Consider the following 25,391-nt stretch of genomic DNA (forward strand, 5'->3'; position numbering starts at 1 on the left):
TCTGAGCAGAGCTGGGTAAAACCAAACGCTTGAAGACATTTTTTCAAAAATTGTCAATTGTTGTCGGTAGTTTTTCCCCACGCATGGTGATATTATTGAGAAAATCGAAAAATAACCGTCTTTGTATAATGGTACCATCCAAGAATATTTCTATTTTTTTACGGAAGAACTACATGAAAGTTTTAAAGCTTTTTATCCTTAAAATATGTCAATGGAAAATAATATGATTGTCAAACAAATACGTTCTGAGAAATTTACACATAGTCTGTAATAACCAGAATGAAAATAGTAAATGTATTGTTATCACTTTAACTCCCATAATATAATATGATAACTATGATAAATACCTAATATTATATTGAACTGCGCCATAAAAAAAACTCAATTGTACAAATAAAAATGTTAGTAATAAATACAACAATTTGTTTAAACTGTCAAGTGAGATGTGAATATTTTGGATTGGTAACAGCAGGTGAACGTGTTATAAATCATCGAGCTCTTAAAACTGTAGATGTTATTTGTGTTGAGGTTCATATTTATTTACTTTCATTATATTGTTCGTTGGTAGTACAACTTGGTACATTGTATTATAGATAATAACTATTATACTAAAAATAATTTTATGTTTTAGTATTCATCATTTAAAGTTGTTTATAAAATAATATATTTATTGTGCAATTGATTTCGTAGGGTTTTGCTCATTTAATAATTATGCGCTATATTCAGTGAGAACTTTTTTTTGTTTGTATACGGGGTAGTATAAACAGTTTTATTTATATTTTGAATTGAATAATGATAACAAAATATTAAAATCATTTTCAAGGAGTAAGTACAAAAATGCAAATAAAAACCACTGTAACTGATAATATGATGTAAAAGAAAAAACATTGAAAAATAAATTAGATTTCTTATAAAAATAGGGTCTTCAAAATTTTACGTGACAGAATATTTCACATAGTATAGATGAATAAATGAAAATTATTCTCAAATATTAATATAAAAAAAAAAATTAATCGCATGAATAAGTTATCTACTTTTTTAAAGCTTTTAAAGTTTGTACTTAGGTAAGTGAGTTCTAGTCATAAATTGTTGTTCTGAGGAACATATCCAAACTTTATTGGTTATCACTAATCATATAATATCATTGGTACATTTACTAGATACCTAATAATATTGATCACGGGCTAAAGAAATTAAATTAGGACATCGTTACACAACATAATATTATAATCTATGATTATATCAAACGCTAAATCGATTATGCGTTTTAATACTGCAATAAATTGATAAATCGATTTTGATAGTACACACTTCATTATTTACTAAAAGTAAAGGGTATATTATCTGGAGCATAATATACACATACAATTTTAACATTAGCTGTTGATATTTTAAAAATCAAAAGCGACATTTAAAGGTCAACAGCTCTTTCAATTATTGACACATAATTAATGTAAACGACGCGTCAAAATGTATGTATGTAAAAATTACACTGTACATAAATCGTAGTTGAAAAATAATATTTCCTATTTGAATTTTTAAAGTGGCCCCATAAAATCTTTCTATATGAATTAAAAAAAAAAAAATAGTGTTTTCGAATTTGATACACTTCTGTTGTAATTTATTTCCGTTCAACTATGATTTCAATGTTGGAGATTCGGAATAGAATATCAGTTAAATATATATAAATATTAAAAAATTAAGTTTAAAACCATTACAATCTACCGTTTTATTATGACTTTATACAATTCTACTTCGCACAACAGTAGGTAGTATCGCTCTTTGAGATTATATAGATCATTTTGAAAGGTATTTTTAATTTTAGTACAGAAGCAACCGTTGTACAGGCAACGTTTTTATTGAGAATAACCGAAGAAACTTTTGGCTGTGTAATATTTATATATTTGTCTCTGTTCCTTTTCTTGGTGTTGTAAAATTATTGTACATAAACTTTTTTTTATCATAGTTTTTCTATCGATTGTAAACTAGAAACATACGATACTTCGTCATTGTCAGAATGGCAACGATTTTTGTTCTGCTCGGAAAAACTGTGAAAAACTGAGGAAAAACAATGTAAGCACATTTGAACATTTTAGTAAGTTGTCCACAACAGTTGCATCGTTTTTGGGATTAAGAATACTTTTTATGATGATATTAAATACTTGATGTGTATTATTATATTATGATTGAATATGCCAAGGAAATCGTATAACAGGTGTGCTTTGTATTCAGGTTAAACGAAATTTGATTAATATTTAAGGAGAACTATGGGTTTTAAATTTTTATTAGTTGTATTAGGAAACATTGATTAAATATTTTATTAAAATTATTAAGACATTACAAGGTGTATGAGCTCGTCTTAAATGCTAGACTAAGATGTTTTCCAAAATAATATGCCATTGATTTCAGTGACTAACAATTAGAAAGCCCTATATTAATGGAGTAATGGTGTAAATGTCTAACAAAATATTAATTGAATTCTGATTGTATTTAACTATTGTGAAAATTCACAACGAACATACCCTTTGACCTTCACACAACAACAATCATCAGAAACCGAAAGAAGTAAGGGTTTTGAATGTACCTCTTGGCCTGATATACCACTAGATTACTAAAATGCATATATTATTATATTAATACAATTTAAATTTTTTTATTTGACTTCGGAAAAGTGTAAAAATTAATTTAAAGCAATAATAACATATAGAATATTTTTTCTTATTTTTAGCAAATAAGATAATCATTGATTAGGTTAACGTAAAAGAAGTTCAAACAACATTGGAGAAGCTCGTGAAACCCAAACATGAAAAAGGTTCCATAAAGTCTTGTGTATCTATTACAAAACTGAAGAAATAAATATTATGCATAATATACGAGTAATTAATACAAATTTGAGGAAATATTATATGTAAATCCAATACTTGTTATAAATGAAAAAAAAAATATTTTTATAGTATGAGCAATTCGTTTAATACTCAAGACATCTCGTCACTTAGGTTAATAATAGCAATAATACAACAACATAATATTATAAATGCTTAAAATGTAAACCAATTATTTATATAAATTTTATTTTTAACGTTTTAAATTTAATAAAGTTATTTCATTTACATTTATCTATGTCTGTGGCCCATCCAGAACTCAATAGTATACTCAATAGACCAATAGACGATAAATGGATATTTTTCAATTTGATTGGTTTTATTATAAATTGTTTTCAAAATAAGAAAAATATTGGTTTAAATGTTGTTAAGTTTATAGCTAGGTACTTATTATCTTCTTCCTTCATCATATCTTTCTTTCCGGCTGTTAAATACGGGTCCGTGTATAAGAATAAAATACAAAAATAATAATTACAATAATAATAAGGAAGTGTTTTAGTATGTATAGTAATTTCTTATACTCAATTCACAATATAACGTTTTTAATATAGGTAATAAATCAAATCTATATGAAAGTTTGGAAGAATTTTATGATTTGAAAATGCGATGAGAAATTTAATTACCTAGTTGATTATGAATCATTGTAATTTCAAATACCATTAAGAATGCAGTGTTCAAAATTTAAAAAAAACTTAATTAAAGAATTAATTATGAATAAAACTTGTATCATCATTTTTCTTAATTTATTCTTTGTGTAATAAAACTGATATCCAATAAATTTTAATAAACACATTAAATCGTGCAAGTAAATAATAAATAAAAAATAACTCGTATTTATTCTTCTATTGTATGTTTCACAATATACTTGAAAATGGTAAAATGGTCGAATTTGTAATTTTAAAATTACATAAAAATGTATCTTATTCTTTTCTTTATAAATTTACTTTTTATTTTAACTAAGCTTTTAAGTTTTGCGATGTTTACAATATTTTCTCAAGGTTACGGAATTATCGTTTACTTAGTGCCTTGTGGTCAAATAATTTACTTTGATACACCTTCTAAAAAACAATATTGTGGTATTCTCGTAAAATAAAAAAAATACGAGACTTAATTAAAACATATTCTTATTTTCTAATTTAGGTAAAATTCAAACTAAAATAATTATGTACAGTACAATTTATACTTTAATGAGGCCATAAATTTCAAAACGTCCAAAGGTTTATGTAAATGGGAAGAACGTTAAAAAAGATTGAAACAAAATATAGCTGTGTCTTTTAATATTTCATTTAGGAGTTATAATTCTAAAATAAACAGAATTTAAAAAAAAAAACTATACGATGTGTGGTTTTGAATTAAATTAGTAATTTATTTTAATCATTGCTGGCTCTAAACTTTTGATATCTTATGAATATTATTTATTGTACCCTAACAATTTTCATAATATTTTAAATTTTGGGTATTGACCATAATATTGATACTCAATATTTAATAATAATATGCATATATTATATAAATATTATGTACTATAGATATATAACATTTTATAATCATGTAGTAGAATGGAATATCTTGAAAATGGATAATGTACAAACGTAATTTTTTCGTTACAAGGACTATATAATTATTATTGAATGTTTATTTGAGACGTATCAATTCTGAAGCGTTAAAAAATTCCAAAATTATTTATGATTCATTGGTGGAATCATAATATTAATACTCATCACATTATAACTAATGTATACAATTTCAAGTAGTAAGTTCCTATTATGTGTTATGTTTTGTTACTTTTTTGTATCATGAATAATTTATAATATTTTTTTATAATAATCCATCTATCGAATATATTATTATTAACAATATAATAGACGATAATAATTAGGCCGCCACAAATGTTGAAGTAGTAAAATTGATTGAAATATTACATTAAAAAATACCAAAAATTGCTCTAAAAACTATCAACGTTTTGTTATAAATATTTTCAATTTATTACTATTTTTTTTTCTTTATAGTTCACAGCGTATATTTTGTATAAATATTTTATATAAACCATTTTACATTTTTTTTTCATCTTTTTTTTCTCAAATAAAATTTAAATTCTATAAAAAAAAATAATAAATATGTTTTTAATTGTATTTTAACAATCTCAGCTACTAGCTTAAACATAATTTAATTTAACTATAAGTGTTTGTTTTAAATGTTTATATTCAAATGGAGATACTTCGATTTGGAGCCAATAAGTATAAACCAAAGTAAAGTTACATGAACGAAATTGAAAAAAGTTAAAACAGTTTTATAAATGAGTAAATTCAAAAAATATTGTAATAAAACAAAAAATTAAAAAAATTACTCTTAAAAGTTTTAGATTTTAAACTTACTTAGCAATAAATTGGAACAGTAGAAGAAAAGTTGCATATGCAATAAGATTTATTCCCTAATGATATTATAATGAAATAGTAAAATATGCACGTATATGTAGCTCTTTTGCCTATGTATTACGCCGTATTAGAAAATATTTCAAGATTTATTTCATATAATATATTTTGAAGGACAATTTATTTATTAGTTTTGAAATGCATTCATTAAAATACAATATTAACTATTATATATATAGTATCACTTATTTAACATTGCAAGTTAGTTATAAACAATGTTTTTAAGCCACGCTCATTGATATGAAAATATGTTGCTTTAATACAATTATTAAAACTATTGAGTTTATAGTTTATGTTAAACAATACTTTTTGGAATTAAAATAATATAAACTCACGGTATCATTATAATATTAGTTGTATTCAAATGAAAAAGAAAATATATAAAAACAAAATAAAATGGTATTCGTTTTGGATGATTGACAGATAAAGGTATCAAACGATTCAAGCTGTATTATTAAATTATACATCGGATTGTCAAGATAAAGAGTCTCCGTTCTAGTTTGACATCTTTAAACAGATTATTCATACTTAAAAGTTATAATAATACGTGTGGAATTGTATACATATTTTTTTTACATCGCACAGTTTTTGACATTTTTACTTAAATATGAAAAATTATATGACAGATAACTTTGGGTGAAAATTATGCGCTAAATAATAAATATATTTTTCAAGTCATTATATTCTCGAATAAAATTTAAATACATAGCATTTTTAGATATTTTAGATTAAAAATTAATTTTTTTTCCTCATTTGAATAAAAAATATACACATTAAACGTTTCATAATAATATGTACCCTATACATTTGCACACGAATTATAGTTTATTGTGTTACGCCTTTTTATTAATTTAAAATTAAGTATCAAAATATATGTTGAAATATTGTGTGTGTTAAATACCTATTTATATATTTTACATGTCAAAAAATGGATATTTTTTGTAGTTCTCGTTAATTGAATTATTCCAAAAATGTTGAGACAAGTTATAAATAATGGAAAAAACACTTTTATCTATTGTGAAGAAATATTAAGTATTTTATTCTATCAATTTAAACATTAATCATGTGATATACTAAGTGGATCATTGCTCGCTATTATTTATGTGTACCTATAAATAATAGTAATAATAAATGATAATAATCTACCTACACATCATATTACACCAAAAATACTAAGTCTTACAATATTTTTCGTACTAACAAAACCTGTTGTTCTTGTCTTACGATCAGGTATTGTAATAATATATACAGATTGTAGAATAATAAATAATAATATATCAAATTAACTCTTACGATGAAAGGAATAAAAAGCATGTGAAAATGATTTTTGTTATTAATCGTAAATATTTCTTAACCTTAAGGCTTAGAGTCAAATAGAACACGAGAATTAACTTAAGAGAACACCTCATAAGGACACTCACAAGTGTTGGTTCCATCTTACAAACGAAAAGCGTAACAAATTTGCATTTGGCAGTTTGGTAACCAATAATTGGTTTTGTTTTTCAATAATTTTAAATTCAATAATTGCGTTTTTATCTATATACCAGAGTGGATCGATCTATTATCAAAAGTAAAATGTAAGAACATTAATTATGGTTGTACGTTGGTTCTTACTTCTTACAATATTCTAAAATTATTTTAGATTTTTAAATAAGTTGTGACACTCTAAAACTTAATAATTAAAAAATACTCATAATTCACTTACAAATGGAAATATCATGATACACTGACGTACAATCACAGATATTAGAATTAAGGAAATTATCACTAAGTAAGGTAATTCACTTTAATATTAAAGCTAGTAATACAAAATGGCTTCTGCTGAACAACATTTTGTTATTTTGTACATTTGTAATATGGATAATTATGATACCATATAAGTTAAGATCCGATTTAAATTATAGAACATTCCACTTTTAAAGCTATAACAATTTTAAATCAAAACAATTTAATAATCAATATAGTATATATCGGCAAAATGAAAAACAAAAGTAGGACCTGGGTACGTAGCGTTACACAATATATCAAACGTAAAGGTAAGAGTTCTACTTAGTCCAAAAATTAGTTTTCAGTAGGTACCTAGTTTAAAACTAAGACTGAAATCATTTTAGATTTTAATTTATGGACGACGTGATTTACATGTCTTCAGAGTTTTTATTGGTCTGGATTTATCATAAATCAATTTTGCGCACACTATGGACTTGTGTTTGGAAAAATGATAAGAACAATAAATTTATCCATAGTACACAACCAAAAAAATATAATTAAATTAATATATGCTTGTAACCATGATGGTTGCAGTGATGGGATCCAATATTTTTGAGTTAATAAAAGATTAACAATACTTAGACTGAAACATAACACTACCTATATTATCCTCGTTGGCTATTGACTGGTTAAAGCGACGTATTGTGTACCTACCTATAATAAAGATCAGCTGAAAATATTATTATTATTATTAAAACGCTATGGATTTAAATCGACAATATTATTATGAATATACCGTCTTGATTGTCCACAGTGCCCATTTTGTGCACAGGTTTAGGTTGGTGGGAGTTGCATATCTACACACAATGGTATTCGTACAACGATATATGTATATTTATTTTTTTCAGAAAACGTCCGAAAAAAGGCTCTCCCGTAAGTGTTGAACTATTGATCTGACGCTTTTCTGAATTGGTACGGGCCGACTGCCCACGACATAATAATTGTGAACCGAATATGTGCCACTATATTGAGTAAAGGGCGGTGTTGTTTAAGTTAAATTTGAATGTGACTACAGGAAAGTCGTGTACGTTCATAGACGTACCACCGATATGAAATATTTTGCAGCGTCGTTCACCTATACCAAATTCGGGCGTGCGATTATTTTTTGCCGTGATTTTCGTGTTGTTTACATTTCATACCGCAATAAGTCAAGACTTTAGTATTCGACAACATAGCTCATTGTTTGAGTTATTTATTCAACCCTATCCGTTATATATTTTCATAACTTGGGTTCATATTATGCACAACAATAAATCCGATTTGTTAGATATTTACATTCATACATCTGCTGTGTTTATAATATATGAATAATATCCCATGTGAATTAGGTTTGTGACACTATTGCTGGTCGGGATAGACTTTGTTATAAATGATAACTAGAAAAACGAATCGTAGGATTGATTAAGTTTGGTACAGTGTCCTGCGGGAATTCTACGATGGTTCAATTAGTTTTAAAGTATATTTGATTAAAAGTAAAGTCAAAAAAATGTTACATGTTTGACATATTTTGATCATATTTAAAATATAACTGACTGAAGTATACATAATATTATATTATATAGGTACGCGCTAATTCAAATAATATAAATTTGAATTCTTTTGTATTAGTTTTGTAGTTGGACAATAAGCTTTTTAATTTTATTTTTTACCCTGGAAATCAAAACAATTATTAAGTGTAATTATTTGTAAGTTCTATCAAATTTAAATTTGTAATTACGCTTACGATACTTTACGTTCGTTTCAACAATTATTATTATCTCTCGAGGCTGTTGAAGACCAGTAAATAGGTATTAGGTACCTATCAAAAATAGTAGCAAAAACTATTTAATTGAATTGAGAATTTCTCAATGAGATGCTAAACAAATAATTGAATTTCTTAATACAAAACTACAAAACTTTGATTTACTATACATCCTTGGTAATAAATTAAAACGTCAATAGTTAATTTTCATTGATACGTTTTTAACAATTTAAAATGTGTGTATTACAAGAATAGACATTTTTGAACCTTATTATGAGTTGTTTTCATAAAACTTTTTTAATTTGGGATAAGACAGCTGATAAAGTATACTATAGTTTATAAAGAAATTTTATTTGTACACGCCATACCAAAATATTGTTTTGTATAGAATATGAATTTTTTAAATATTTATTTGTATAAACATTTGGGATTTTTCCTCAGTGAAAATAATAAAATGCAGTTACCCAATACAAGTACATTACAACTTATATTTAGTTATTTTAATAAAGATCATTTATCACATAAAAAAATTAAAAATTAATATTATATAAGTCTGAATATAATAATAAGATTATAGGTAGTATTTTGTAGGCATTTGCTTTTGTTAATTTGTCTAAAATGAAGTAATTACAGTTATAAATTAGTTTAATACTACGTTTAACAAAATTATAATTCTTATTAGGTTATTACCTATTACCTAGGTTAAGTACTTTTTTTTTAATGCTTTTTTAGATCTTTTAAGTATTTGATTTGATTTGATTTTATTTTTAATAATAATTTTACAAAATTTGTTCTAAATCTACGTATTTTAAATACTTGAAACGAAAATATTTATTTTTATATCATATAATGTGTTTCTCAATTTGTTTTATCTCATAATGTTCGATTGAATGGATTGATTTATCGATATAACCGGGCAAAAAAATTATGTGTTGTATAAACTGTATAGTACATGTTCTATAAAATAAGTTCTATTTAGTGGTTTTCTGTCAACCTTTCGTCCTGTGTCACGTACGCCTGCACCCTCGTGAGTATATATGAGTATATATTCTTAACGGTACGAAATAGTGTATTTCAAATTCGCGACCATGGTCTCTGTTAAAATAAGTTTTTCATTTTATAAAAGTATTTTATCAGATCACACATAAAGATTTTTATTTTAAAATATATAAAAAAAAAAATTAATCGGTCAACGCAACTGGACATAGATGAAAATACCTATTTTATAAAAATAGTTTGGTAGAAAAGAGAACCTTAAGTAATATTTTAGATTATTTTTAAGGGATTCTCGCATCATATGTTTAAGTGTTTTTACTTTGGATTAGAATATTTTTTTCGACTATTTGTATATATATATATATATATATATATATGAACACATCTTATAATTTATATTTTTTTAACTAACTGTAACCTGTTATAACCATAGTAAATGGCTGGTATGTAGCTGGTATATTAAATTATTTATTTATTTATATAAAAAATTACATGTAAATATCTTAAAGTAACAAGTTTTTTATAGTTAATATAATTATTTAAAAATTATTCAAGAGTCAAAAACTATTCGTAGATGCGTCAAGTGGAGAAAAGGAGATTGTAAAGGTAGTTAGTGGCAGATAAAGGAATGATATAAGAATTCGAGATTCTAAGTTGATGGATAGGTCGATCAAATTATAACAAGATATAATAATAATAATAACAATAGATATTTCAAAATATTTCTATTTTAGTTTTTTGGTGAGTTTTTCAAAATAATTTTAAGTGCTTTTTTTAAAGTTTTATTGAGTTAGAAAACCATAACTCTAATAATAGTCATATTATTATAAGACATTTTTACTCATCAACACGAACATTTTGATATTTGAATACCTAATTTTTCTCTGTGTCATGTGATACGTATGATTTATAAATTATAACCATTTTTCTTATATTATGTATTATTGATACATAAATTATAAAATTTCTTAATAAAAATGTATTAATGAATATTTATTTTTTACTTATTCAAATATTTCTATCAGAATCATCACAGTGAAATACATAATAATATATTTGTATCCTCAATTATGAAATTTAACTCATACAAATGTGGAATGTAACATTCATATTATTGCATTTATAGTTCATTGTTATGTTTATACTTATACTATGAGATAACTATTCCAATTAGGTTTGAGTTTGTAATTTATTCAATAAAATATTCTTCCTGTATTATTACGTTTACTACGAAACATTGATAAGAACAACTGTTATTTCCGTAATATTATACTTTCGAGGGGGAACGTGTACGAACTACAAGTACGAAAGGTGAACATTTTTAAGATTACTAGGTAAATACGAAATATATGTACTGGGAAATCCGTTTCATACAAACGTACTCACTACTCAGTACCTATATATTAGACTTATTGCTTTTTTCCTCAGCTTATGCACCACACGGCAACTCAGCCAGCATTATAAACTGTGTGAGTACTTAGGTACTACGTTTTAAAGAAAAGGCTTATCTATTCGGTTTTATTGCTTTCCGTTCAAGTTTATTTTCGTATACAAAAAAAAAAAGACAAATAATTGGACGTCATCAACTCACTGATGAATACGTAAAAGCCAGACTCTTAACATAATATTATGGACTTGTATATAGCTGATATCATTGTGAATAATGTTATTATACTGCTATAATACATCTGTTGCATGGTAATATTAATGTTACTATAAGTACCACCCGGTGTTTGGGAAGTTATTATTTTTGGTAATTAAATTAGATTATGAATTACCTTTTGAAATTGTAATTAAACTATTCTTAAGTTATTTTTTTTATTTGTCCAAATTACATCACTTTTAAATTCAATGTTATTACAATTAAAGTTACTTTTTATATTCACAAACATCTGTGGGGTTTAATAGTTATGATGTTGACATACTGTCAATATATTATCTAAGTAATGACAATCAACAATACTAAATTACACAAAACGTTTATTTAAAAACTCTAAGTAGACGATAATATTACTCTTTATTTATTATTTTTAAATTATATTTAATATGTACATTTTAAATAACAAATTATATGTTGTTGAAAATAAAAATGTGTGTCAAATACAATTTTTTGGCTATTACAAAAATATTACTTTCAGAAATTTGAAATTTGATGATATGTTTATATATTATTAATTGGTTCTTATGTTTAAAAAAAAAATAAAGGAAATAATAGGTACCTGATTTAGTAATGTTACTACAAAAAGTAAAATTATGTATAAATTACTTACAATAAAATAAAATAAAATTATCATAAAATGTCTTAAAAAGTAATCGTTATAGTTAGGTACTTGTAACGTAAGATAAGTTACTCCTCAATATTGGAATCCACATGCTATTTATATTCTAAAACATAGGTAATAAGTTAAATAATAATATGATCTACGAATAAAATTAATTTGAAAAATCCTCTCTGGATTCAGACACCGTTTGGACACTCACTTAATTTGGCTCCCTTTGGTACAGTATAGTGGTGGTAAATATTATCTTAGACATGTTATAAATAAAAACTAAGATTAATCGAACAACGACTCTGAGTGGAGCTCAAAATATTAAGCCCACACTTTCTTGTATTTGATAAATATGTTTCACAGATAAGTCTTTTTTTATCTCTCGCTAAGAAAATCAAACTGTTATCACTTAAAAGCACTGTCTAGATAATATAAATTCCGCCTAAATAGAGGTGCTACTTGAATTTTTTTTAGTATTCGAAAAACAGTTCATAATATGAGAAATATATCAACATAATTTAAATACTCATTCATACCTAAGAATCTAAAACTGTAAACAATGTTACATTCGTAAAAAAAAATAGCAATTTGAATATCACAACGTACAAACGTCTCAGTTAAGTGTCTGCAGACTGTAGTCATTACTACGGATACATTATAGCAATAATTATTAACAATTATTGAATTCACGTGGAACGTTTAGGATCACCAATTATACCCTAATCATTGACGAAAAATGTATTATGCTTCGGCTATCACACAATTGGGAAAAATAAAACACTTTTTACGACATGATTAAGGAAATTTTTCGGTGTTCCTATCAAAGGATATAGAAACACAAAAGGAGACCTTCCTGATTGAGCATACAAAATTCTGAGATTTTGGTGAATTTTCCGACGTTTTGAACTACGGTTTAAAAAATAAAACAGGGTTCTAACCTGACCTCCATCTCAAAATAATATCTTTTATCCGCTGGCCAATTAATTTATACTTGTACAAATTTACTACTTAGTGTCAATTCTTTACCTCTTTCCGGTAAAATAATTTGTAGGTATATTATTTATACTTTCCACGATAAAATAATAAAAATAAAACATATTCAAACTTTTTTAACTCCTGAAATATGTGAAGCACTATAGTTGATTGAGCACTCTAAACTGAATTATTTCTATAATAATTTGAGAACAGTCATACTTATCTTTTTAATAATTTAAATGACCATTCTAATATTGTCGATAAAGCTGGGCTCGGCTCACGACTAACGGTTCGTGAAAAGATCGGTATCGTAATAATTGTTGGTATAATAATACGTGAACATAATAAATTTAAAAACATTTGTTTGAATGTGGCAACGTTGCATAAAATATTCTATGCTCAATCGTGTTCTACCGTTTCTGCATTCCGATTAACAATCATGACTCAATAACAATTTGTCTGTTTAACAGAATAGATTTACCTACTAAACATTTGGATTTTGTACTGTTTTCGCCGTTTTTGGTAAAAGACGTTGACATGCCACATTTAATTATTATTTATAAAAAGTGGCAGTATGAAACGCAGAAGATATCATCGCGTTCAATAATTTCGATGGTTTTTTGAAAAGTGAATTTTATGACCCGTATTTATTCATTTTTAATTTTCACATGGCATTTATTATGTTTGGATATTGTGTTAAAAAAAATGCATTTGCTTAACACATAATATTATAACGAGTTCTATCAGTCTGGTTCATAGGTGGAGTTCTAACACCTACCTAAAGATTAAGATAACATTTCTGTTCAAAAAAACTTCGAGAGTATATTTTTTTTTTACAGAGTCTAGAGCTTTTATTATATGAAAGAAAATTCTGAGAAACAATTTTTAAAACGTGTACCAAATTTATCTTTTTAATATTTACCTTTATTAAATTTAAACTTTAATAATGAAAATAAATTATTATGTTTATTATTTTGTATTCTTGGTAGTCCTGCGTATCTAAAATACTGGTGTAATGTCTGAGATAGATAAATATTTAAGAACTGAATAATTATATTATTTCGGGACGTAAGCAATCAACTTCTATAAATTGTATTTTAACTGTTGATATACGAGTTATAATAACATTTGTGTACCAACTTCTGAATTTGAGTGTTTTTGTGATTTAAAAATAATCATAACCAAGTGATTTGTAACGTTTTTTTAAAATTGCAAGAGCAAAAAAAGTTTTGAAACCTAAATACATTTTTTCTTTTAAAAGAATATTTAAAATATATATATATACAGTATACAGTAGGTAGGAAATATATTTTAGAATGTAAGTAAAAAATCTAATTTTTTTTTGTTTGTTTGTCATTTAAAAATTATGTTAGTGCTATCATAAATATATTATATTTAATAAGTAATTGTGTTTTTATCGCATGAATGGAAATGATATATTATCGGATATCGTTATAAACTCTCATTATTATAAACATAAGTATTACTATTATTATCTAACATAATATTAAGAAATAGAGAATAATAAAGCCAGTCTATGACCAAATGTCTGAGTGTATTGTTGTGCATCTACTTTCATATAATATTACACGTCGAGAAAAACACTTGTCGACATAACAAGTGCCTCGTTACATTGTTTTAAATATAGAAGGTAAGTATACTTATGTTTCCTTTAATGCATTAACTACTTGATTAAAATTATATACTAAGTATAGAAAAGGTCAACGTTGAAAATATTATGTTTTTAAGCATATATAAAATGCATATTTTTTTTTATTTAACCAATAATTCTTATAGTATTCCTGTATTTAAAAATGTATCCACAATTTGTATTAATAATAATTTAGTTATAAGGAAAAATTAAATTTTCCGATAGTTATTTTATTTTGAAATTTCCGGTTATTGTTCTTAATTTTGGTTACCTACCGATAATTATAATTTGAATACATACGTTGACCCAAAGTGGTACCTTCAATTTCAATTTCATTGTACATGCACTTAATGAAGTTAAAAAAACTACATAGATATTAAAATTAATATAACATCCTGAGCTCAACCTACAACCATACTTTAATTACGATACTCGTCATATTAAAATTTAACACGGCCATAAATTAATTCACTGCTGTACTGTACTTAAAGTAGCTTCTTATACAACATGTGCATTTTGTTAGCTTTTATTATTTATTAATTATTATCAATTATAATTTATTTCTAACTAAACTACACAATATCAATATTGATAATAATATAATATTAGAGTTTATTGATATTTAAAATAATATTTTAATTAATGTTATTCTTATTATTAATAAATTTATGTGCATACTTTTTTTCTATATTTCAGAGACATTGATTTTTGTTGAGAGACATTTTGCTCAGGCGTGATATGATAGTAGGCAATACAAATGTTTAATCCATTATAATTTTAACTACTTTCTCAGATTGAATATCATAGGTAGGTACATGGAAATTTAAATGGAAAAGTAAGAAAAACGCATTCGTATTCTACAGGGAACATAATATTGATTGATATCTGCTGACTGCTTGATCTAATAAAAAGTTAAATCCAAGATGTTCCAATTTGAAATATGATTTTTTTTTTAAATTTGATTTATACAGAAATTGAAAAATATAATGTGATGTATTAAGATTTCAATGTTTGTTCTCACACTAGATTTGTTTCTTAAGAACTTAATATCTATTGCAGAAAAGGAAGCTCGAAATATCAGTACCTACCTACTTGGGTTAGTGAAATGGAAACTCTAGTTCAATAGCTTATCAAGTACTAACATGATTCTTAGTTAGTAATAGAAAATACTGTTTGGATGTAATAAAATTGAAGTTTTAAATGTGAAATACGACCATAATGACATACCAAAGAATAAACTTCGATAAAAGTATGGTCGACGTTTGATTTATCGAAATTTGGTAAGCGAACTTGGTACAACGGGATAAATAAACGTTCATCGAAACTATTGTCATTTGTTCACGATATTTTAGTCAATATCGTTACTTTGTTCATAGCCGAGTGAACGTCCAACGTCTGTAATTGACTTCCAAAATAAACAGCGATAAGTACCTATAATATTCCTGTTGGGTATAGTTACTGTTGCAGTGTTTGAAACTGACATTTTAACGGAAGACAGTAATTTTATTGTTTTGGGAATACTTTGAGCAAAAAGTTATTTAAATAAGAGATGAACGAAAAACGGAAAGAGGTTTGATAATTTATGTCACCAGTCACTACACAACGGTGCTTCTGAAGCTGTATCCAGAAAAACCGTCTATAATTTGTTGAGATCATTTTAATAGATTTAACATAAAATATGTTTATTTATAATTCGTTAAGTGAATTTATTATAAGTGCCTACGGATGCGTATCAAATGAGATTACCTATCGCGATGGTTTAAAATAAATTCACCAAGATGAAATATTACGCTATCGTCGCGGGTGTTGGTATTATTATTATTATTATTAATGCTCTCGTTTTTAGAGACATTACCCGGCGATAGTGACGAGTGAATGGGACATAAACAAATGCCATAATATAGCACTGGGCTTCGATAACTTACTATACTGTTTAACACTTTCCACGTATAATTAATATGCATTATTATGCAGTAGTATGTAAATTCGTGAAAATTATCTGTAATATTATATTGTTACGTATATATCGACTACCAACTCGGTTGGGTTTCGTTCATCGTCCCAGCACTAAAATACGGTATTATGCGTGCTTCTAAATCATCACATACACAGATTATTGTGTTGTTGTTAGATAACAACCTTTGAACTACTCGGTGGGAGCTTTTGCGCTGAAGGCCGATCACGATAAATGTATAATAGTTGAATACGTTAAATTTCGCTGTGAATTTTCACATCTGTCTCGTCGGTGTGTCGGTAATAACACTCGGCCACATTCTGATGGTTGTCATCATCGGTATATCCCATTAGTATGGTTCGATTTATTGGCCATAGTTCGGACGCATTTCCCAATTTCCCAACGTGTCACAATACTTTTCATCTAAATACGCGATATTGTTTTATATAATATTAATATACATCATATTGACGAAACAGTCACACATCGGCTGTAAAACTGCAGTGTGCGTTTCCGTCAATTATTCGTTTTCTAACCAATAATCAATATATTAGATTTTTCCAATTATTGTTGATGACCTCTGCAGTTTTTGTATAGTATAGAATTTAAGAACAATAAAAATAATAAAATAAGTATGGTGATGGCGAATGAATAAAGTAAGAATAATAAATTTAGATCTAGAAAAACGCGTGATTAACGGTGGTACGAGCCCGGTGGGGACCGAAGTGCCTAGTGCATCAAATATACTAAAGATTATCATAGGTAAGCAATTATTAATATTATTAAAAAACATATTTACGTCTTATATGTATGAAACTAAAACGGTACATTTAAATAGGTAACTAAACATTTTTAAAATTAAAAAATATTCTTAACATACCCTTTTAGGTATAAATATGCTTTTGGGCTGGGTACAGATATTTTATTTTTCTAACCGATTTTGTTGTCATGGTTACTTATTAAAAAAAACATATTTATGATTCATAGATTTTCCTTGTAGAGGAAAAATATCGAGTAGCATCCATTTTTTTTTATTATTGAAAATGTTTTTATTGTAATTTTAATTGGGATGAATCACAACAATAAAATAATAATTGGCTTATAGAATTTAATATAAAAACTTTACACGTTTTCAAACATTGTAGCATATTTTAATTAAAATTTCCCTCTAGGTATAAATATTTTTTTCTTTTCAATTTATTATAATTTTATTACAGAATATTCAATGACACTACAGGTACCTTACCTAAGTTGAAAGCGTATTTTTACGCTGTAAAAATGAATTTATCTGAAAACGATTATTTTAGATTACCCTAAATAGTATGAAAGTATATTGAAGAACACAAATGGTTTTCCTCTAAGTTCACGGTAGGTATTACACTTAATGTTCATCCGAAATTAAACGAAAATGGTATATTTTTTTTCTGAAGTGAATAATTCTTATTAAGTAATCAAATTGAAAAATAATATACATATTTCGATTTTTCGAACAATGTTATTTTTAAAGAACACGTAATTTATTATAAATATCTGTTTTATCGAATTGATCCGCTACAACGCGTGTAATTTAATAATTTTATTTTTCGAGGCAATAAATTATTAAGAACAAAAAAAAAAATCAATAATCAATTTAGTAAACATTGGCGGTATACAACAACCATGTGTATATTATGTTTATCCACTAAACGAGATTCATACATTTTTAATTTATTATTCTCAAGTGCAATGTAATACAAAATGCAAAACAATATTGAATACATAAAACTACCGTAACTACTGTAGTTGTTATAATTTTTGTGTGGTTTTTGCTTACATTAAATATACAATGTATGCATTAATGTCAATGGTTCTATATTGTATTGATCTTAATCATAGCAGTAGGTGGTACGTGTGCAAATTATAATCTAATATTATATTGAACAATACATAATGAATAGCATTTAATTATTTATAGTTGTTATCAATCATTGTTGTCATAATACGAAAATAATTAATAAGCACGAGTTCGACGACAATATGTAATATACTAAGTCGGTGCCTACTTGGAGGTCAAATTATGTTAATTTCATAAATAATATCTAATTATTGGTGTGGTAAAACACATTTCACGATACGTCAGTTGGACCACTGTCACTATTCTCCAACCAACGACGGTGAAAATGCATGCATAGGTGAGTAGGTACTATTATATTATTGAAGAAGCTCAAAAAATTACAAAAACACATCGATCACATTGCAACAAAACAAGAACACATGACTAAAATTAATAGGACTGCTAGATAAACATAACCATGCAGTGCAAGATTACTGATGATTAAAACAAGACATAACGTTTACTTAAATTCATTGCTTTCAGTGCTAGTATTGCAAACGGGTAACGAGAGAAGACGTGGTCGAATGAATATACTTGAAGTGCAGCTCCCATAGTCCCATGCCATTGTAAAGTAATATATTATTTAAGAGCTATTGGCACTCTGAATTTTTTCTAATAAGAAAAAGGTACCCCACCAACCCTCCACGACTCACCACTAATTCATGAATTGCATATTTTTTAATTTTTCATCATATAACTACCTACGAGGGACCTGATATGAACACAGGGACCTAACCTATTATTATTATTATGCTTTTTTACTCTACAGTGAATTTATCAATGCGGTTGGGTTCCGCAGTTCCCGAATTTTTCTGTTCTATACAACTATTCTCGATACCCATATACTCTATACAGGGTAGTTCTCGTGGGCAAAATGTCTTTAATATTCCATAGTTAGTGGGGTGGGTTGTGGGTACACGATAATATCTTGTTTACTGCTCGTATTAAGTATTTGCACGTTTTCACAAGGCATCGAAATAGTATACTCACTCTACACACGACCACCGAGTCTTGTCCTCTCCATGATATTTTGATTGGCTCGTATGTTCTGTCAACAAATCTGGTCGATTGATGTAATGATGCCATTACTGATATCCAGGCGACGCACTTAAGAACTCGTGGCATTGTACACCATGTCCTCGCCACTGGTGCATGGCACACGTATATGTACCTGCGAGTAACAAAGAAAATGTCGATATTGTTAAAATATGTATTTGATTTTCACCAAAAAACAATACAAATATATTATTATAGAATGTATATAGAGCGTATTTTATAATATTGATATAATACTACATTGTACGTGGAAAAAAATCGTTTTCGCCATTGAACGAATTCAGTTTAATTAATTAATATTACATTTTGTGTAAACGCGTTGGATACAATTCGGTTAATCATTCGGGTGATTCAAAATTGTGCTCGACACTTATCGGATGTACCTTTTTTTTTGTTTAATTTTTTTTTACACGATTGCATATTACGTTACACGCGACAAAGCGAAAAAAAATGCATGCAATTTATCTGTCCATTACAAAATTAATTAATTAAATCATAGTATTTCAAATTGTCGACAAAAAAACAAAACTATTTTAGAAAGTTTTTTCCATCGATGTAAATATTTTACACTGAATAGATCATTATGAATATTAATCTGAACGGTTTAGTTTGTTATATGTGCGTACACGTTTATGCACAATTATACCTAAATAGTTTAAACGAAATTCTGTGCAATATGTACACGATACAAAATACCTTTATAAATTGATACAGTATTTACTAACTAAGTTTCATGTTACATGATATATTTAACATTAATTTAAGACTTATTTGTTGACTGCAAATTAAATTTTAATATTTTTTTTTAATAAATACTATACAAAACAGTAGATATTTAGAATACGAGTGAGTTTATTATCAAACAGGGATGTGTTTACACAATATTTACAATTAGAACTTATTTATACAGACATAAGATATATAATATTGGGTTTTCAAAATTAAGATGGTTCACTTCGATTTTTTATCGATGAAAAATTATAATTTATAAAATATTTATTTTATATTATAATATAATATTTTTATTTTTTATTTTTTTGGGTTGAGGCTTTGACAACTGAGGTAATTAGCCTGTGGAACAGTGGGGGAGGGTACTGTAGGTTTTGAACACGTGTGTGTTTGTTTTGGCATAATTTTTAAGTGGGTACCCGTAGGTATCTGCCATGCCCGGGTGGGGAATGGCGGTCTCTCTCTCCGGACACCGTGACTTTCCGAAGAAAAATGTCACCCGTGGCCGAGTTCGAACCGGTGATGATGCGCGTCGCAACCGATGCCTTAGTTCGCTCGGCCACTCCGTCCGGCCGTCCCCCATATTAAATGTTGTATAGGTACATTTAAAATAAACAATAATTAATTATGCATTATAATTTCATGCATTTTAATACTAATAAATAATACTAATACTACACTTTAATACTATAAAAAAATCGAATTTCATTAAACACGTGTTCACGAATTATAGATGTGGATGAAAATGTTTCAACGGGAGAGTTGTAATCACAGACGAGTCACTAATCGCTTTAGAGTTAAATCACCAAATTACGTGACTTGTAATTTGTGCAAAATGAGGTCAAATTACGGAATCAATTAAGTACACTTGCTTTTGAAATACACTATAATAATCAGATTGAAGCAATAATAATTGTAGTACGAAGTATTCCAAAGACATAAGAACCATAGGTATTATAACTTATAAAGGTATGAAATAAAAAATACGGTAGGTAAGTACAAACTTTATAAGTAAATTTAAAAAAAAAAAACGCATTTATTGTTAAAATCACGTGTCGTTCGTTTAACTACAATACAATTATTACTTTATGGGGTCTGTTAGGTATGACATTTTTAATGATAAAACTTAACTCTGGTTTAGAATATAAATATTATATATCTTATATTCATTTAATAGGTACCTACTCATATGTACAATGGAAGTACATAACTACTAAATTTCATTGTTTACTTTTATAGTAAATTATTACTATAATAATTATTATTAGTATAATTAATTATTATTTATAACAATATTTTATTATATGTTGATTTATTTTATTTGCGTTTATACTAACAACTATATGTGTATTACCAGAACGATATATTCTGCTTTTATTTTGTTCTGTTTTATTTTATTATTCTATTATTTGTTACAGTTAGAAATTGAATAGTGTATTAGTGTATTATGTGTTTGATATCCATGCCATACAAAATAAATAAATAGTAAATTATAATAATTTTTAAATTTCTATAAAAAAAAAATTATGCAGAATATTTTTTTTTTATTTTCAAGCCTTCGTAATAAAAATTTTTTTTTTTGAATTTTTAACAACAATTCAATTTAGTTAGGTTTTTGATTTTGACATAATTTATCAAATACTAAGTTTTTTTTAAAAAAATACAGTAGGAACAACTTATAAGAAATTCTATACTTATATTATTTAAGCCAAAAGTGTAAAAATTAAAATATTCTGGATCTCTAATTAAGAAATAATTTAGAAATATTCACGATTTCATCAAAATTTGAACTTCAAAGGCTTATAATATATATTCTGTTTTCGAAATGTTTTAACAATTATTGTAAGACAAATATATGAGTAACGTTGTATTACGTTAGTAAAAAACGTAAATAATTTAAAATACTTACATAATATATCACAAAAAGAGCAAAAATATATTAAAATTATAATATGTTTAGAAATATTTATATAAATATTTAGTGAAAAATGTAGTCTCTAAGATTATTGATTTTGTCATTAACTGGTGTGAGTAAAATATTCATATTTTTCTGTAATTTTTTTTAGTTTTCCAAATTATTTTTAAAAGTAATGGGAATTTTCTACCCTTAAAGTTGAAAATTTCAAAAGTTCAAAAGCTGATGACATAAACATGCCCAAATAAATGGTTGTAAAACCAATCACTACACACAGAATATAAAAATAAAAAATTGTATTTCAGAAAAAAAAAATAAAATATTTAAATTAATTCTAAAAACTACTTTATAAAATAATTTTATCTAAACACCTATATTATATTACATTATACAATGAAACTAAAATCGTTGAACTCAACTAAGAGCACTTTTATTCTCCAATGAAATATTCATATTAAAACGATTGTTAGTTTGTAAGTTAGGTATTTAATTTAAAAAATATAATTATTTTTATTTATTTTTAAAATTTTTCACACGTGTGTACATTTTAGTTGAAGTACTTCATATTAATCTTCAGACGAAATTATTATGCAGAAATCGCTTATATTTTACATGTGATTTATTATTTATTATTTTACATACGATTCTTACTAAACTGAAATAAATTAGTTTTAGATTATACCTTAACACGCTCTCCTGCAGGCCATTCAATATATCTACGTTTGAACCTTTTCATTTTAAAATAAAAAACGTAGGTAAATGTACAATGTGAAAAAAATATCCGTTTGCCTTTTACGTTCAAATATTTTTCACAATCATACTTAAAATATGAATTATAGCGTTTTTGTTGCAATATAAAATAAATCAATATTGTGATATTTATATTATAATTTATAAAATATAAAATAAATCAACAGTTTATTCTGATTTTTGTACATTATTATAAAAATGATATATAAATATATGTTATGTATATTTATTTTATACCATGCTAAATGTACTAAAATTTGATTTAACCTATAAATGTTCATAATGTATTTACATTTATCTGCATCAACACTCTGATTATTATGTTATGTAAAATCCGTGTTTATGGGTTAGTGAATAAGACCATCTAATATGTATAATTGTATATTGCTGTAATAACAAATTATATTTGAGCAAGTTTGAGTATAAATATAAATAATAATTAGAAAGTAATATAAGTAGATATATAGGCATTATTTATAAGTTTAATATTAATTCTTAGAAAATTACTAACCATTAACATGAAAAGTCAATAAATAATATTTTTTTAGTGCATTTTTTAAGTTTCTGAAATAAAAAAAAAATCATAAAATCTTTTGATAAATGTCTAATGCAATTTACAAGTGGCGTCCGTTGTTTTTTAATTGTTACGTAATGATAAAATTTCCATGAAAACCCCGTTTGGCGTGAGAAAAGATCCATAAGGTATTTTAGGCATGTACATTTGAAAATCAAATACCTAAACATAGTTGCAGTTTCGATGAGAACTTCATCCATGCATTAGCTTTGTTGACTGTTGTTTCCGACATAAACAAATAATATTACAGTATCTATAAATAATAATAAAAGTAGAATAAAAAAAGTTGGTAAAAACGAATTGCTCTTGTATAACAAAAACTATTAAAAAGTACAGAAAAAACGTTCACCAGTCTCAAGTGAAAGTGAAATTTAATACTTTTTATTTAATTTAAATAAACCTACTCGACTCTCTGAGCGAGGTTTTTAGTGTGGTAAAAATAAAGGGACCGTTACGATGTCTTATTGATATCTGATTTGGACGAAAGAAAATTATATCAACTGTAATGTTACAATCTGTTAATTTTTTGAACAAGACCTAATCTAACTTTGAAAATTTGGTTAGGTTATAATAACGAACCAATGAAATAAAAATACTTAGGTATCTACTGAAGTTTATAAAAAATGATAAATAAATAAAATTATTATTAAGGTGTATAATATTTTTTGTATCATTTTATCAAAACAATATTTAAAAGTTCAGTTTTGTTTGATATAAGTACAGTTTTATATTTTCAAAATATTATAAATATTATTATAATCGTTTAGTTTGATTTGGATTTGAATAAACATGATCGATTTGGTTATTGAGTTCGTTACCTATATAAAAAATTGAATTTGTCCTCAAAAATTAGGTTTGTATATCGTAGGTAACATTATATTCAGTAACTGTAACAGGTGCTAAGTGCTTATTAGTTATTACGTAGGTTTTCCTTAATATTATAAAATTTAGTCATTATGTGAATTCCTGTGATTTTATATGACCCAGTTAGAATGTGCTTACGATTTACTCACTTGTTAATTAAATAAATGCATGGTGTGATTTAAGTTATGTGGAAATATTTAAATCGTTATTAATAAAATCTTAAATATTAAATCGATTTTTACTTTGATTATTGTTATTACAGAGTGATGCGCTGTAGTAATATTATTTAATACTGTTGCATGCCTGGATTTCTTCTACAAATAAAAAATATTTGTCAAAATATGTTCAAGATTTGGATCTATTTCTGATTGATGAGTCCAATTAAAGTCAAATGGAATTATAGATTATGATTGGAATATAGCAGGCTTCGATTGCTTCCGGCCAGAATTTTGATTGGAAAATAATAAAATTACGAATGGCCTACTATGATTGATTTTCAGAATAGTCGTAAGATATTTTTGAGGATTTGTTCGTCACAGTCGACTCTCTTTATAACCCTCTTGATTAACTATACGCTGATGTTAAATTGCGATGGAGAATATAATAGAGTACACTACAATACTGCAAAGCCACTGTTGGAATATAAAATAATAGGCGTCCTAGCTAGAAAAAAATCAAAGAATAAAAGGTTAGGTTAGATTAGATTAGGTACTTATGTATAGTTTATTACACCACCAATTTTCCAATTGAAAACAATTTTTTAGTGGACGTGTTGGCTCTGGAATGAGCCGTGAACTGCATTTTGGTTATTTATAATAATGTTTAAATCATATGATATACACTTGTATTTTATTAAAAACTCATTTAGTAATTTCATAAAACATCAATTTGTTTTTTGTTCAACTAGCAAGTCCTGAAATGCTTGGCAGATAATATTAGCCAAAATAATTGATTGTAACATG

At 26.0% G+C, this 25,391-nt stretch overlaps 1 protein-coding gene across 3 annotated transcripts in view; it reads right to left on the minus strand.

Moving 5' to 3' along the window:
* Positions 1-25,391, minus strand: part of LOC132936747 (sex peptide receptor) — a 222,892-nt gene that overhangs the window by 25,895 nt on the left and 171,606 nt on the right. For all 3 annotated transcript variants that reach the window (XM_061003501.1, XM_061003502.1, XM_061003503.1), the window contains one exon: positions 19,532-19,712. In XM_061003501.1, the coding sequence (XP_060859484.1) occupies positions 19,532-19,712 (181 nt within the window). The remainder of the gene's footprint in view (positions 1-19,531; positions 19,713-25,391) is intronic.

The sequence above is a fragment of the Metopolophium dirhodum genome, chromosome 1 (genome assembly GCF_019925205.1).
Source record: "Metopolophium dirhodum isolate CAU chromosome 1, ASM1992520v1, whole genome shotgun sequence".
Classification (NCBI taxonomy): Eukaryota; Metazoa; Arthropoda; class Insecta; order Hemiptera; family Aphididae; genus Metopolophium; species Metopolophium dirhodum.